Source organism: Anomaloglossus baeobatrachus, chromosome 12, assembly GCF_048569485.1.
Source record: "Anomaloglossus baeobatrachus isolate aAnoBae1 chromosome 12, aAnoBae1.hap1, whole genome shotgun sequence".
In the NCBI taxonomy this organism is placed as follows: domain Eukaryota; kingdom Metazoa; phylum Chordata; class Amphibia; order Anura; family Aromobatidae; genus Anomaloglossus; species Anomaloglossus baeobatrachus.
Window position 1 is genome coordinate 34,337,283 of NC_134364.1, and position 17,851 is coordinate 34,355,133.

At 45.4% G+C, this 17,851-nt stretch overlaps 1 protein-coding gene across 1 annotated transcript in view; it reads left to right on the plus strand.

Moving 5' to 3' along the window:
* Positions 1-17,851, plus strand: part of LOC142258517 (uncharacterized) — a 163,936-nt gene that overhangs the window by 2,129 nt on the left and 143,956 nt on the right. Inside the window, exons 2-7 of the mRNA XM_075331139.1 lie at positions 400-874; positions 3,066-3,195; positions 6,749-6,924; positions 11,283-11,419; positions 13,736-13,905; positions 16,073-16,193. Of these exons, the coding sequence (XP_075187254.1) occupies positions 400-874; positions 3,066-3,195; positions 6,749-6,924; positions 11,283-11,419; positions 13,736-13,905; positions 16,073-16,193 (1,209 nt within the window). The remainder of the gene's footprint in view (positions 1-399; positions 875-3,065; positions 3,196-6,748; positions 6,925-11,282; positions 11,420-13,735; positions 13,906-16,072; positions 16,194-17,851) is intronic.

The window sequence follows — 17,851 nt, forward strand, 5'->3', positions numbered from 1 at the left end:
AGGCATCACAACAACGCATCAGTTTTACCATATAGTGAACACGGTGAATAAAATATCTCAAAAACAATCTTGCAAACATATGGGTTTTTTTTGCAGTTTTTCCGCATTTGGAATTTCTTTGCCGTTTTCCAGCATACTATATGGCAAAACTTATAGTTCATTTAAAAGTATAACCTGTCCTGCAAAAAACAAGCTCTCATATAGCAAGATTGACAGAAAAATAAAAAAGTTACGGTTCTCGAAAGAGGGGAGCAAAACAAACCCTAGAAAAGCGGAAAACCAGCCGGGGGTGAAGTGGATAAAGAGCTGCTGACGGCTTCACAGTTTATAGCTAGACATGCACTGCATGGTCACTGCTATAATGCATATTATTAAACCTATCAATCTCGTCTTCTATAGATCAATCTCCCATGTAAGAACATCAGTCAGACCGAGCCCAGCGAAGCCGCAGAGAAGCAGGAGCCTTCCCCAACTGCTAGACTTTCCTTACTTCTTGAAGTCACAAGGTGGCATCCGGTCTGGTCAAGATGTTCGTGAGTGGGTGAGAGACATCTGGAATCACTGGTTCGATGAGGTGTTTCCACCAAGTCTGGCGTCCATTGAGGATGAGCATAAGCACGTTGATATGACCGGTGTCATTCCCACTGATCAAGATGCCAAGGAGGAAATATTATGGGCTGTAGACCTGGAGTCAATACCCCCTCTTCTGGTGGAAGATCCAACTGCATCAGTACAAGACGTAATGGGAGAGATTTCCGATTTGACTGATCTAATAGAACAACAGAGGAAACCTTCTGTATTTCACTACTGTAGAAGAGGGGCACTCAGCAGAAAGATTGGGAATTTAACACTGGCACTTCAAGATTTAGACTTGGTAAGAATATAGAAAAAGACGGAAGATGGGCCCAAGGAACGCCAGTCCGACGTCTCATATTGAATTATTTGTTTTTTGTATTACAGTAGCAATCTCATCTGAGACATTTATGGCATGTTCATAGGATGTCCCTTAGGTGTGGTCTCCTCTTCAGGGACTCTGCACAGTGAGGAATGGATATGTAACAAAAAGAAGACTCTGTAGTGCTAAGATACAGTATGTGGAACAATGAATATGGGAATATAGACATGCAGTACTGCTATGAAAAAACATGGAAAAAATTGAGATACTTCGCACACAAAAATGGCCAGATTTTATGTGAGCCCAACAGCCAGCGGCAAGGCGACCTCATTTTTGTTGGGTCCCTATCAAACTAATACCTCTTTGGGTTAAAAAAAAATCCCTACAATTAATGGGCGGAGAGGAACCTGCACATGGAGAATTAAAAATGCCTGAGGCTGAAGAGCAGGAGTGCTCAAACAGAAGGCATAACCCTGTAATATAAGATTAATTCTCAATTTGCAGGTTCCTGTCCGCCCATAAATTGTAGGGTTTTTTTTAACCCAAAGAGCGGCATTACTTTGACAGGGACCCAACAAAAATGAGGGCACCTTGCCGCTGGCTGTTGGGCTCACATAAAACTGGCCATTTTTGTGTGCTAAATATCTCAAGTTTTACATGTTTTTCATAGCAGTAATGCATGTCTGTATTCCCATATTCATTGTTCCACATATCTTGGCACTACAGAGTGCAGCTGTCTCCTTTTTGTTATTATGTTTCATATTCAGTTTTCTCCTGTTCACATTAGAAAGGCAGGATGTGCCATCAGTCTTTTTCTTAGATTACAGGAATGGATATGTAGCTATGCACGGGTGACTTTTGCCATTCATTTCTAAGGGAGTTGAGAAAACTGCCGAGCCAGCATGGCGTTACCCTAGCATTAGTCGTTGACTTACTTTCATTCTTCCTTTTTAATTTTATTAAGAACCACTATAGTCTCAGAAGATTATCCATTTCTTTCCGCCTCCAACTGGTCTTTGGCTGTAAGGCAGCTTGCTGTAGCAGGAGCCCTGCCCCATTATATTGCAGACCCCATTTCCTTAGCCAGACCCACCTGCCCATCTTTCTGCTAAAAATGTATGGACAAAGTCAACATCCAGGTTCTCTGCAAAGGTTTTTACAAGACTTTTAGTTTAAAGGGAACCTGTCACTAGAATTTTCGCTATGAAACTAAAAGAATCCCCTTCTGCAGCTCGTGGGCTGCATTCTAGAAAGGTTCATCTGGACCCCTTTCACACCTAAATAGCAACTTTATAAAATACTACCTTTTGGTATGTTAATGAGCTTTGCTGGCCCTGTGGGTGGGCTGTATTTCGTCCGTTATTCCCCCTCCTGCCACTGTTCGCCGTCCCCCAGTTTCGATTGACATAGATGAGGCCGCCGCCCTCATGTTACTCAGTGCTCCTGAAGTCTCGCGCATGCGCAGTGGCACTATCGCGGGACTGAGCACTGTTTTCAAATCGCGAGCGCTGGTGATGTTATTGCGCAGGCGCGAGATTATGGGCGGGTACTTGGATGACGCTGATGATGACATTCAGAGCGTCGCCCCTAATCTCGCGCCTGCGCAATAACATCACCGGCGCTCGCGATTTGAACTGTGCTCAGTCCCGCAATAGTGCCAATGCGCATGCGCAAGACTTCAGGAGTACTGAGTAACATGAGGGCGGCGGCCTCATCTATGTCAATCAACACTGGGGGACGGCGAACAGCGGCAGAAGGGGGATAACAGGCGCAATACAGCCCGACCCTGTGGCCAGCAAACCTCATTACCATAGCAAAAGGTAAGTTTTTATAAAGTTATTTAGGTGTGAAAGGGGAGCCAGTAGCAAGATGAGCCTTTCTAGAATGCAGCTCAGGAGCTGCAGAAGGGGAGTCTTTTAGTTTCATAGCGAAAATTCTAGTGACAGGTTCCCTTCAAGGATCTTGTAGAAAATCTTTATTTTTTAAGTTTGGTGCCCCTTTAAATGAGACTTCATTGTTTGTGTGTGTATATATATATATATATATATATATATATATATATATATATATATATATATATATATATATATATATATATATATATATATATATATATATATATATATATATATATATATATATATATATAATTTTTTTTTTTTCTCCACAGGTTATAAATCATGAACCACAACTGCTAGATGCATATTGGCACAGACATTTAATTTACCTTCTGCAAGGCAAGACCAGTGAAGCCTTGGATGACCTAAACTTTATTATTAAATATAATAAAACTCATGCAGGTAGGAAATAATAAACCTGCTAAAGAAAACCCCTAGCCCCACAGGTCAGCGTTTAATACCTCGAGGCTCGGGCTGGATAGCACATGGCTGCACCACAATCTGTATTGAACATTGGCTGTTAGTAGGCACCGGGTTTGAACTTCAGAGTGATAATGAATAGTGTATTTTTTGACGTCCTTAAGGTAGGTCTTTATTGTGCGTTGAATGTGTTTCCAAACACTCACAATATTGATGACCTGGTATAGGTGATTAATATGAGATTATGGAGAACGGACACCCAGCACCTTCTCTGATCAGCTTTTTGAAATGCTCCCTTTTACTTCAATAGGAGTAGCCGAGAACATTACACAGTGTGCGGCGCTGTGCCTTGCAGGCTCTGTAACTGTGTACATGTGACGATTGCAGAAGCTGCTGATCAGATGTGGTGATGTCACGCCTCCACCAGAGTCTGCTCCTGCGACTTCTGCCCAAGTCACCAGGCGCCGCAATGCTGGTGATAGGGGAAGAGTCATACCAGTAGCGCTGGTGGGCGCAGTTGCCGCCCATCCGCCAAGCTTGGTCTGGCTTGGACTTGCAGTACCACTGGCTGACTGTAGGGTTGTGTACCTTCCAGCTGAAGTTATCAACTCCCACTCCAGCCAATTGACACCACACCTTTTTTATATTTTCAGTAGTCTGCTGTTCTTTGCCACATATAGCCCTGTGTTTTGCTAGAGCTACACCCTTTACTGTTACTGTGCACACCTTGCTGTTTTGTCCCCTGTTTGACCTCGGCCTGTTTTCCTGACATTCCTCCTGCCTGCTGATTCTGTACCTCGCCTGACAACTCGGTTTTGACCTTGGTTTGTTTTTCCTGATGTTCCTCCTGCCTGCCGATTCTGTACCTCGCCTGACAACTCGGTTTTGACCTTGGTCTGTTTTTCCTGACGTTCCCCCTGTCTGCTGATTCTGTACCTCTGCTGACATCTTGGTTTTGACCTTGGTCTGTTTTCGTGACGTTCCTCCTGCCTGCCAATTCTGTACCTTGCCTGACATCTAAAGGGTGCTTTACACACAACGATATCGCTAACGATATATCGTCGGGGTCACGGTGTTTGTGACGCACATCCTGTGCCGTTAGTGACATCGCAGCGTGTGACACCAAGGAGCGACGATCAACGATCGCAAAAACGTCAAAAATCGTTGATCGTTGACATGTCGCTCCTTTTCATAATATCGTTGCTGTTGCATGCCGCTGGTTGTTCGTCGTTCTTGCGGCACCACACATCGCTGTGTGTGACACCGCAGGAACGATGAACATCTCCTTACCTGCGTCCACCGGCAATGAGGAAGGAAGGAGGTGGGCGGCATGTTCCGGCCGCTCATCTCCGCCCCTTCTCTGCAATTGGGCGCCCGCTTAGTGACGCCACATGAACCGCCCCCTTAGAAAGGAGGCGGTTCGCCGGCAACAGCGACGTCGCTAGACAGGTAAATGTGTGTGACGGGTGTAAGCGCTGTTGTGCGCCACGGGCAGCGATTTTCCCGTGACGCACAACCGACGGAGGCAGGTACGCTCGCTAGCGATATCGATATCGCAACGTGTAAAGTGCCCTTTAGTTTTGACCTCTGTCTGTTTTCCTAACGTTCCTCCTGCCTGCTGATTTGGTACCTTCCTGACATTCTGGTTTTGACCCTGCCTGGCGACTATCCCAGTTTTTGGACTGCTGCCTTTCCATAGGCAGCAAACTCCTGGACCCACAGGGATTAAAGGGTTTCAGGGTACCTCTGGATCTTGCTTAGTGGGCAGATTGCCCTAGTCAGTTTGGGTTAACCATTTTGTGTCTATGGTTCCGGACTGCCGTGACAGGTGTTGAAATCTGACTGTTCTGATATTGATAAACTATATTGGGGTTGAGGCATTAATATCTAAGTCCTACGAAAACCCCTTTAAAGGAAAGTTACAATCAGAAAGACACCTATTGTTTTAAATGTATAAAAAAAAATAATTGTATAGTACATTTCACAATCTGTAATGAAAATAAAAAATAGAAATCTTCCAAATTTCATACTGGCCACTGGGGATTTTTTAGCCTCTAACTTCCTGTAGTTTCAGGAAACAACACATGTATATAGCAACAATGGTCAGACCCTAACACTAGCTTATGGTATTGAAGTGTCAAATCAGTGTGTGCAAAGGTCATTGGAGGACAGCATCTACTGTGATTGGTGGATCCTGCGTTATCAGCTGTGTATAGAGATGTTACCTCTCATTGTAACCCTGTCTCTGATGATAAAGAGACTGCTGAAAACTGTTGCTGAAAAGACAAGAATTATCAGTCTAAAAAAAGCCCCAGTGGCCAATAAGAAAATTGCAAGATTACATTTTTTTTCACATATACAGTCATGGCCGAAAGTGTTGCTACCCTTGAAATTGTTCCAGAAAATGAAGTATTTCTCTCAGAAAATTATTGCAATTACACGTTCAATTCCTTTGTGTGTATTGGAACAACACAAAAGCAGAGAAAAAAAGGCAAATTGGACATAATTTCACACAAATCCCCCCAGACAAAATTGGTCGCACTCAGCTCCACACTCCTGTCTGTGCCGGCAGCAGTGCCACTGGAGTGTGGAGCTGTCACCGTTGTCTGCAGCAACGCTCGTCCTCCTGTCTGCCTGTCAGCTGACCTGTTTGGAGACTAGCGGCACACACAGGGATGACGTCATCGCTGTGCTCACCGCTCTCTACACAGATCAGCCGTCTGGCAGACAGGAGGAGATTGCGGTGCTGCAGGGAAGTGACCGGTGAGTATACCCTAATATTCACTGCACCCCGCGCTGAAGATGATGCGCGGGGGGCAGTGACTATAGCCGCACATGATCCCTCTAGGTTGTAGTTGCCAGGGGTGATCATGCGGGCCGGCTGTTAATTATGCGCACATCCCCCCGCTCATCATCCTGCCCACCTGTCAGCGCTGGCTTCAGCGCTGAGGGATGATGGGCGGGAGGACAGGCGTGCATATGTAATGAGCGGGCCCACGTGTTCACTGCACACGCTGCTACAGCCTGCTCGTGCCCCCGATGACCCGCTCCACCGCAGCACCCTCATTCCCCGCAGCCACATTCAAACTATAAGACGCACCCCCCACTTTCCCCCAACATTTGGGGGAAAAAAAGTGCGCCTTATAGTCCGAAAAATACGGTAAACATGTGTAAGTATAATTTTCCAGGAGAAATACTTCATTTTCTTGAGCAATTTCTATAAAGTTGTGCCATGAGAACCAAAAACATTGCCAAAGTTGGAAAAAGTAAAACCTATTTAAAACAATAGGTGATTTTCTGATGACCGGTTCCTAACGGAGTTGAGATAAGATCCCTGCGTCGCTATATATCAAGTCCGTTGATCTGAGCGGGGCGCATTGTCATACTTTTGTAATGTAGGTTTTCCAGTAATGTATTCCTGAGGTCAGATCTGTTAAAGGAAGAAAAAAAAGTAATGGATTATCAATAAAGCAAGAAAGTCAACCTGGACGGTTTTATGTAAATCAAATGTCTTCATTTCTTCTATATAACTCAGACGCCTACTTGTCTAAAGCCGAGATCTACAAGCAGAAGAAGGACTATACCATGTCTATTGTGAATTACACACAAGCTCTTAAATGTCGACCTGCTGACGATGACATATATTACCGGCGAGCGCAGATGTACGAGGCTCAGGATGAGCCTATAATAGCCATGGATGACTATGCTCAGGTATTAACAACCACTAAAAGCCAAATTCTAGCCAGCTGTGTAATGTTACAGGTTACTGTGGAAAGTATTCTCTACAAGTTTAAAGAGACTACCAAGTTATTGCTCTCCCATCTAAGAGCAGTACACTGTGTGCAGAATTATTAGGCAAATGAGTGTTTTGCTCACATGATACTTTTTATACATGTCGTCCTACTCCAAGCTGTATAGGCTGAGAGCCAACTACCAATTAAGTAAATCAGGTGATGTGCATCTCTGTAATGAGGAGGGGTGCAGTGTAATGACATCAACACCCTATATAAGGTGTGCTTAATTATTAGGCAACTTCCTTTCCTTTGGCAAAATGGGTCAGAAGAGAGATTTAACGGGCTCTGAAAAGTCCAAAATTGTGAGATGTCTTGCAGAGGGATGCAGCAGTCTTGAAATTGCCAAACTTTTGAAGCGTGATCACCGAACAATCAAGTGTTTCATGGCAGATAGCCAACAGGGTCACAAGAAGCGTCTTGGGCAAAAAAGGCGCAAAATAACTGCCCATGAATTGAGGAAAATCAAGCATGAAGCTGCCGAGATGCCATTTGCCACCAGTTTGGCCATATTTCAGAGCTGCAACGTTACTTGAGTATCAAAAAGCACAAGGTGTGCCATACTCAGGGACATGGCCAAGGTCAGGAAGGCTGAAAAACCACCACCTCTGAACAAGAAAAATAAGATAAAACGTCAAGACTGGGCCAAGAAATATCTTAAGACTGATTTTCCAAAGGTTTTATGGACGGATGAAATCAGAGTGACTCTTGATGGGCCAGATGGATGGGCCAGAGGCTGGGTCAGTAAAGGACAGAGAGCTCCACTCCGCCTCAGACGCCAGCAAGGTGGAGGTGGGAACTGGTATGGGCTGGTATCATCAAAGATGAACTTGTGGGACCTTTTCGTGTTGAGGATGGAGTGAAGCTCAACTCCCAGATCTACTGCCAGTTTCTGGAAGACATCTTCTTCAAGCAGTGGTACAGGAAGAAGTCGGTATCGTTCAAGAAAAACATGATTTTCATGCAGGACAATGCTCCATCACATGCATCCAACTACTCCACAGCGTGGCTTGCCAGTAAAGGTCTAAAAGATGAAAAAATAATGACATGGCCCCCTTGTTCACCTGATCTGAACCCCATAGAGAACCTGTGGTCCCTCATAAAATGTGAGATCTACAGGGAGGGAAAACTGCACCTCTGGGAGCAGTGTCTGGAGGCTGTGGTGGCTGCTGCACGCAATGTTCATCGTAAACAGATCAAGCAATGACAGAATCTATGGATGGTCGGCTGCTGAGTGTCATCAGAAAGAAAGGTGGCTATATTGGTCACTAATTTTTTGGGGTTTTGTTTTTGCATGTCAGAAATGTTTATTTCTAAATTTTGTGCAGTTAAATTGGTTTACCTGGTGAAAATAAACAAGTGAGATGGGAATATATTTGGTTTTATTAAGTAGCCTAATAATTCTGCACAGTAATAGTTACCTGCACAAACAGATATCCTCCTAAAACCCGCTTTACACGCTGCAATATATCTTACGATGTGTCGGCGGGGTCACGTCGTAAGTGATGCACATCCGGCATCGTAAGGTATATTGCAGTGTGTGACAGGTACGTGCGATTGCGATTGAACGTTTTCATCGCATACACATCGTACCTTTCTCTAGAATTGAACGTCAGATTGTTTATCGTACCCGAGGCAGCACACATTGCAGTGTGTGACACCCCGGGAACGATGAACAGATCTTACCTGCGTCCTGCGGCTCCCGGACGGTAATGCGGAAGGAAGGAGGTGGGCGGGATGTTTACGTCCAGCTCAGCTCCGCCCCTCCGCTTCTATTGGCCGGCTGACGCGTGACGTCGTTGTGACGCCGAACGTCCCTCCCACTCCAGGAAGTGGACATTCGCCGCCCACATCGAGGTCGTATGGACGGGTAAGTACGTGTGACGGGGGTTACTCGTATGTGCGGCACGTTCAACAAATTGAACGTGCCACACATACGATGGGGGCGTTGCAAATCACATACGATATCGTATGCGAAATTGCAACGTGTAAAGCAGGCTTAAGATAGCCAAATCTAAAAAATATTAAGCTTTGATATTTATGAGTCTTTTGGGTTGATTGAGAACATAGTTGTTGATCAATAATAAAAAAATCCTCTAAAATACAACTTGCCTAATAATTCTGCACACAGTGTATAACAGGGGCTGAGGCACTGATTCCAGCAATGTTTCCCTTACTGGGTTGCTTTATATGATTCTGATACAATCCCTGTTTTATCTGCTGCAGGTCTACCAGTTCACTGCATATTGAGCTCTGTATAAACCTGCCCACACCCCTGATTAGCAAACACACAAAGCTGTCAATAAGTGGTGGTGGTTGGGGTTGGGGGTGGGTTATACAGAGCTCATGAATATGGAGAACTACATGGCAGTAGTGATATTCTGCTGCTGATTAAGACTGTGATCTTTATCAAATCTAAACTAAGCAGCCCAATAAGTGACACATCGCTTGAATCAGGATCTCTGCCGCTACATTATGCTGCTCTCAGATTAGGTGGCAAAATCCTGGTGACAGATTCCCTTTAAGGCAAGGGCTAAACCCTTAACAGTGAGAGAACATGCATTTGGTGCATACCTTACAGATCAGTTTCTTACATATTTTTGTGTGATACAGGTACTAAAGACCTTTTGCCTCCATGCTATGTACAGTGCCTACAAGTAGTATTCAACCCCCTGCAGATTTAGCAGGTTTACACATTCGGAATTAACTTGGCATTGTGACATTTGGACTGTAGATCAGCCTGGAAGTGTGAAATGCAGCAAAAAAGAATGTTATTTCTTTTTTTTTTTTTTAAATTGAGAAACGTTTATTCAGAGGGTCATTTATTATTCAACCCCTCAAACCACCAGAATTCTGTTTGGTTCCCCTAAAGTATTAAGAAGTATTTCAGGCACAAAGAACAATGAGCTTCACATGTTTTGGATTAATTATCTCTTTTTCCAGCCTTTTCTGACTAATTAAGACCCTCCCCAAACTTGTAAACAGCACTCATACATGGTCAACATGGGAAAGACAAAGGAGCATTCCAAGGCCATCAGAGACAAGATCGTGGAGGGTCACAAGGCTGGCAAGGGGTACAAAACCCTTTCCAAGGAGTTGGGCCTACCTGTCTCCAGTGTTGGGAGCATCATCCGGAAGTGGAAGGCTTATGGAACTACTGTTAGCCTTCCACGGCCTGGACAGCCTTTGAAAGTTTCCTCCCGTGCCAAGGCCAGGCTTGTCCGAAGAATCAAGGCTAACCCAAGGACAACAAGGAAGGAGCTCCGGGAAGATCTCATGGCAGTGGGGACATTGGTTTCAGTCAATACCATAAGTAACGTACTCCACCGCAATGGTCTCCGTTCCAGATGAGCCCGTAAGGTACCTTTACTTTCAAAGCGTCATGTCAAGGCTCGTCTACAGTTTGCTCATGATCACTTGGAGGACTCTGAGACAGACTGGTTCAAGGTTCTCTGGTCTGATGAGACCAAGATCGAGATCTTTGGTGCCAACCACACACGTGACGTTTGGAGACTGGATGGCACTGCATACGACCCCAAGAATACCATCCCTACAGTCAAGCATGGTGGTGGCAGCATCATGCTGTGGGGCTGTTTCTCAGCCAAGGGGCCAGGCCATCTGGTCCGCATCCATGGGAAGATGGATAGCACGGCCTACCTGGAGATTTTGGCCAAGAACCTCCGCTCCTCCATCAAGGATCTTAAGATGGGTCGTCATTTCATCTTCCAACAAGACAACGACCCAAAGCATACAGCCAAGAAAACCAAGGCCTGGTTCAAGAGGGAAAAAATCAAGGTGTTGCAGTGGCCTAGTCAGTCTCCTGACCTTAACCCAACTGAAAACTTGTGGAAGGAGCTCAAGATTAAAGTCCACATGAGACACCCATAGAACCTAGATAACTTGGAGAGGATCTGCATGAAGGAGTGGGCCAAGATAACTCCAGAGACCTGTGCCGGCCTGATCAGGTCTTATAAAAGACGATTATTAGCTGTAATTGCAAACAAGGGTTATTCCACAAAATATTAAACCTAGGGGTTGAATAATAATTGACCCACACTTTTATGTTGAAAATGTATTAAAATTTAACTGAGCAACATAACTTGTTGGTTTGTAAGATTTATGCATCTGTTAATAAATCCTGCTCTTGTTTGAAGTTTGCAGGCTCTAACTTATTTGCATCTTATCAAACCTGCTAAATCTGCAGGGGGTTGAAGACTACTTGTAGGCACTGTATATGTCATTTTCATCTCTGTTATGCTTTTCTTTCTATCCTTGCAGAGCTTCCACCATAACCCCAGCCGTACTGACGCTCTCATGAAGCACGGATTGTACTATTTCGAGAACGGCAACTGGAACGTCGCTGTGCAGGATTTCACTGCCATCATCAAACAGGACTTTGACAACGTAGAGGCCAGGTCTGAAACAATCAGTGCTGCCCCCTATATCATTATACAGTTACAATACACAACAAATTACTCTAAATTGTATTAGTCTATACTTATTATCAGAGAGAAGTATTATTTATCGTATTTTTCGTTTTATAAGACGCACTGGATTATAAGACGCACCCCAAATTTAGAGGAGGAAAATAGGAAAAAATAATTTGTAATGCTAACATAAGGGTCCGTCTTATAATCCTAGTGCGTCTTATAATATCTCATCAGGGGGAAGTTGCGGTGGTGGAGGGGCTCAGGAAGGTCACAAGAGGCTGGATTGGCGATGTTGCTGGGTGTGGCGGTTCAGGAGGGTCAGTGGATGGAAGGATGGTGATACTGCGGGCTTGGGGGTGTCACAACGGCAGGCGCCATTGATCTGCCGGCGGACTGCGGGCTCCATTGAATTGTTCGCAGTTGATGAGATTGACTTCAAGAAAAGGGCCACGTGTGCGCAAATGGACCTCCGCAGCCATTTTCTTGAAGCCAATCTTGTCAGTTTGCGCACATGCGCCGCCTCCGCAGCCATTTTCTTAAAGCCAATCTTGTCAGTCTGCGCACACGCGCCGCCTCCGTGGCTAATTTCTTGAGGTCTATCGCGTTAACTGCGGGTGATTCAATGGAGCCCACTGTCAGATCAGTGGCATCTGCCGCATCACCGACCCTCCTGAGCTACTCCCCTGCAGTGACACCCCCTCCACCGAGCCCTCCGTATCGCCAACCCTGCCTCCTGTGACTCCGCTCCACCACCGCCGCCGCTCCAGTAAGCCATATCTGGATTATAAGACGCACCCCCATTTTACCCCCAGTTTTGTTTACACATCTAGCATAAAACCATTATTTCCAATCATTTTTGATGGTGCAGTTGCATTCTTTTGGGTCCTATTATGTCATGTTGCATCTCCTACAGTTTTCTCATCCTTTTGAATAGTAAATGGTTGCCTCATAGCTAGTTATCTAGTCATAATTTGTTTCAGGAATTATATGGCAAAAGTCAAACTCTGCACCCCATTATGTTACTACTTCCCAATACAGACTGCTTGATGTTTTTTTCTCTCATTTGACATTAGGAGTCTTATGTAAATGTCTTCCTATAGGAAAGTACTGTGCAGGGACCCATCACCCAGTAGCAAACTTAGCACTAGAGTTGATGTGAATTGATTTGCAGTCCCTGGTGTATCGGTCACATCAGTAATCGGTCACCTCTAGACTGGAACCTTATGAACCGCCTCTTACCTGACAACATCCGTGACTCTTCTTTGGTCTATGTGACATCATATGCAACAATAACCATGTGCCAGGCCGGCTAATCAAAAGAAGAGCCTCGGGTGCTGTCAGGTAAGAGGCTGCTCATAGGCTCCCATCCAGCGGCCACCGATTTCTGACATGGCTGATGGACCCGATCCGGCAAATCGATTCCCACCAATTCTAGTTAGGACCCATGAGTGTAAAGGCCGCTTTACACGCAACGACATCGCTAACGAGATGTCATTGGGGTCATGGAATTTATGACGCACATCCGGCCTCGTTAGCGACGTCATTGCGTGTGACATGTACGAGCGACCGCTAACGATGTAAAATACTCACCAAATCGTTGACACGTTGTCCATTTCCCAAATATCGTCCCTTGTTCTGGACGCAGGTTGTTAGTCGTTCCTGAGGCAGCACACATCGCTACGTGTGACACCCCGGGAACGACGAACAACACCGTACCAGCGTCCTCCGGCAATGAGGTGGGCGTCACTTCCATGCGGCTGCTCTCCGCCCCTCTGCTTCTATTGGACGCCTGCCGTGTGACGTCGCTGTGACACTGCACGAACCACCCCCTTAGAAAAGAGGCTGTTCGCCGGCCACAGTGACGTCGTTAGGAAGGTAAGTATGTGTGACGGGGACTAACGATATTGTCCGCCACGGGCAGTGATTTGCCCATGACATACAAACAAAGGGGGCGGGTGCAAACGCTAGCGATGTTGCAGCGTGTAAAGCCCCCTTTAGGATGTCTATCTCAGTTAACCCTATAGCAGCAGAGCTGTCTAAAGAGAGAAATATGCATCAGTTCAACCAACTCCAGAAAAGCCATAATGAAAAGCAGTGCACGGAACCTCCATTTTTTTAATTAAATTATTCAATAAACATTGACATTTTTATATCTTATATTTTCCTCATTGCGAGGGCTGTATAGGTTGACCCCATATTCTCAAGCAGAGCTGTCTGCCTCTGAACAAAATACCTTCTGGATAATAAAAAATCTGTAGGACTAAGTAACCTGGTTGTATCCCTTCACTTGATGTCATGCAGAATGTACCGGGGAAGAGCTTACACTAAAATTACCCGCTACAGTGAGGCGGCAGAAGATTTTTCAGCTGTTGTTCATTTGGATCCGAAAAACTGGATGGCTTTTTATTATCGAGGATGCCTGTTGCGTAAATGCTATCCAAAACACGCACTTCAAGACTTGAGCATCTCTGGTAATGAGCTTTTTGTTAACACAAGTTTTTGTTACACAGAGTTTTGCACAAAATTCGCTAACTGTCATGGCATCATTGGGCTCTGTTCACATTGCAGATTCTGACCCTCCGCTTGATGGTCTGGGATCAACACAGGCAGACTTGGATGTCGACCTGATGTGTGTTGATTCATGGGCAGGCTAGCAAGAGTTAATCTCTGCTGGTCTGCTTCCTCCTTTGATCACATGTTGTGGGGAGGCCTATCACATCTGCTCCCCTCCTACTTATGCTGGTTGGATCCTTCCACCCATGCCAGCCATAATTTGTCTATGTTTTTTGGAGCTGGATTTTTCTCTTTTTTTTTTTTTTTCTCTTCGCTGTACGTTGGTCTGTGATGGATGGTGTCCCAGACATTGTGAAGAAAGTTGTGCTTATTGCTTGGTGTGATTGTGGAGTTTACCCTTGTTGTATTGTAGCGTCCTTCGTGCTCTTGCTTTTCCTTCTAAATATCTTTTTGTCTTATCCTGTATGTGTGCACGATGTGAAATAGAGAGTTGGTTTTTCCCTTATCTGTCTTTATTTGTGGATTTCATCTCACTCCTGTCCTGTCCCTCCCTGGGGAGAGGAGAAATTAGATCAGGTGTGGTTAGGAGCAGGGTCAGGAAGGAGACTCAGACGTCTCCACCATCAGGAGTATCCCTGAGATTAAAGATAAGCTAGGGAGGCCCCCATACTAAGGGACAGATTAGGAGCCCTGTAGACACCCCACTATCTACTATATACTAACTATGGAGTCATCATTATAGTTTTTATTAAAAATCTTTCATTTTTACAACATCACGTATCATTAAATGTTACCTAAAAGTGCATCCATCAAATATTTACTTAACATTGTGCATTTGACTTAAAGGAAACCTGTCACCAGATTTGGGGCCTATAAGCTGCGGCCACCACCAGTGAGCTCTTATTCACAGCATTCTAACATGCTGTATATAAGCGCCCAGGCCTCTGTGTAGAACGTAAAAATTACTTTATAATACTTACCTAAACGGTCGCTGCATTGGAGTTGGGTCATATGGGCATCTCCGTTGTTCGGTGCCGACGCCTTCTCTTTTGGCCATCTTTGTCCTCCATCTGAAGCCTGTGTGCATGATGTGTAATACGTCATACACACTCGTTGGTTTCTGCTCAGGGCAGATCAAAGTGCGCCTGCACAGGACCTCAATGCCGGTGTGTGTGAATGACGTAGGATGCGTCATGCACCCCGGCTTCAGAAGAAGGACGACAAAGTTGGCACTGGCACCGGAGAACGGAGACGCCCATCTGACCCAACTCCACCGCAGCGCGACCATTTAGGTGAGTATTATATAGTGATTTTTACGTTCTACACAGCGGTCTGCGCTCTTATATACAGCATGTTAGAATGCTGTATATAAGAGCTCAGTGGTGGTGACCGCAGCTTATAGTCACCAAATCTGGTGACATGTTCCCTTTAATGGCAGGTTGAAAAGGATTAATCAATTAGCTCTTAATTATTTCAGGCTTCCACCACTGTCCACCTTGTTTCTAGACATCAACTCTGCCTCCAACTTAGAAATTATACATTCAAACTATTGACTAATGGCCGGTCAGGTCTTACCTCCATGTTGTTCCTTGTATTTATTTTCCTTAATTTACCCTGTATTCTTTTTCTGTTCTGGCGATGACGTCCACTCTGATCAACACCACCGTCACTATAACTCTCGCGCTACCAATCTTTCTTGATACCATAATGTAGGTTGATAACATTCCTTGATGTTTATTTGTATTCGTGGCAATAATTATTAAAATTGCCTTTTAAGCAAGAGATATTAAAAGAAATGAAAATTACGATATTCCTCCTTGTAATCTGGAAACAGACCGTGATCCCGTCAACATGAGGATAAAATAGCGCAAAGCCATGTCATTTTTATTTTGTAGTCACTCTACTGATCACGCACCTTTGCCCATCACCTGTCTGGTCCGTTGTTTCCTACCAGCCTTTGCAGTCAGAGACAGGTTAGGGAAGGTGAAAAAATTGTAAGGATATTTATGCATAATGATGCTAGTACAGAGTAATGGTGTTGATGTTTAGTTGTTGCACACAATTATTTTTTGAGTGTATAGAGAATATATTGGTCTCTAATTACGTCCTTTCATTATGTCATAGTGCTTCTTCATGATGGATTTGAGAACCTCAGTGCTTTTCTTCACCGTGGAGTTCTCTATACAGACCTGGGCCTGTGGTCGGAGGCGGCATTTGATTTTGAGCACGTCCTTCTCTTGGATAAGTATGTTTCACATGTTACTGTCAGGTTATGTTCACATTTCCGTTGTTTAGGATCAGTCACAATCCGCCACTCTGATAAACAACGCAATCCGTTTAGCGGATTCCGTTGTTCCCATAGACTTGTATGAGTGGAACGACTGACCGTCAGGAATGCAGCATGTAACGTTTTTTTGAGCAGTGAAATCCTTTTGTTTTCACTGCGCATGCTCAGATCTTGTGTTTAATCATTCAAATCAATGTCTCTGTCTCGGCGGCCGAACGATCAGCTGATCGCTCAGCGGCCAGCTTCTGTGAGCGATCAGCTAATCGCCCGGCGGCCGGCTTCTGTGAGCGATCAGGTGATCGCCTGGCGGCCGGCTTCTGTGAGCGATGAGCTGATCAGCCGGCTTCTGTTAGCGATCAGCTGATCGCCCGGCGGCCGGCTTCTGTGAATGATCAGTTGATCGCCCCGGCGGCCGGCTTCTGTGAGCGATCAGCTGATCGCCCGGTGTCCGGCTTCTGTGAGCGATCAGCTGACCGCCTGGCGGCCAGCTTCTGTGAACGATCAGCTGATCGCCCAGCGGCCGGCTTCTGTGAGTGATCAGCTCATCGCCCGGTGGCCGGCTTCTGTGAGCAATCAGCTGATCGCCCGGCGTCTGGCTTCTGTGAGCTTTCAGCTGACTGCCTGGCGGCCAGCTTCTGTGAGCGATCAGCTGATTGCTTGGCGGACGGCTTCTGTAAGCGATCAGCTGATCTCCTGGCGGCCGGCTTCTGTGAATGATCAGCTGATTGCCCGGCGGCTGGCTTCTATGAGCGATCAGCTGATCGCCTGGCGGCCGGCTTCTGTGAGTGATCAGCTGATCGGCCGGCTTCTGTGAGTGATCAGCTGATCGCCCGGCGGCCGGCTATTGTGAACGATTGTTCTCATAACAGCCGGCTGCCGGGAGATCAGCTGATCGCTCTCAAAAGCCGGCCGCCGGGCGATCAGCTGATCGTTCACAATAGCCGGCCACCAACGTTTGAGAGCGATCAGCTGATCTCCCGGCGGTTGGCTCTCTCGTTTTTATACTGAAAGCATTTCACCAACGGAATCCGCTTTCTCCTGACAATTCTTTTCACTCGTTGTACAACGCATCAGTCACAAGCGTCAAGCAACACAGGTGACTGATGCAAAAAAGCGGAAATGTGAACATAGCCTAAGACTGAAGAATACTGTAATAACTTCCAGAGCAGTTATACATAGAAGGTCCAATTCACATAAATGTTCACAACTTACTGATAGAATCTGAGTATAGATCCACACAATATCTTATGGCAAAACTGAACTCCCAAAGGATATGAAGTATTGTCATGGCGCCACAGAGGTAATAGTAGTGGTGGGCAAAGTGAGGGAGGAAGTTTAGGGAGGAAGGAGACAAACTCTGGTGCCATCTATTGGAAGTAGCAATCCTAAAAGTTAAAAGTGACTCTCCAATGAGCTTTATCATATGACTTAGGATTTATGCCAGATCAGAACCTCAATTTGCAGACACGGTGTTTCGGGGTGATTGCCCCTCGTCAATGCAAAGTATGAGATCTGATCTGGCTACATGAGAAGCTATAGTGGGGTCTAAGTGGAAATCTTTTCTCCTTGTTTTTTCTTGTGGAGACCTGACAAACCAGTCTTATAGCTGCAATGTT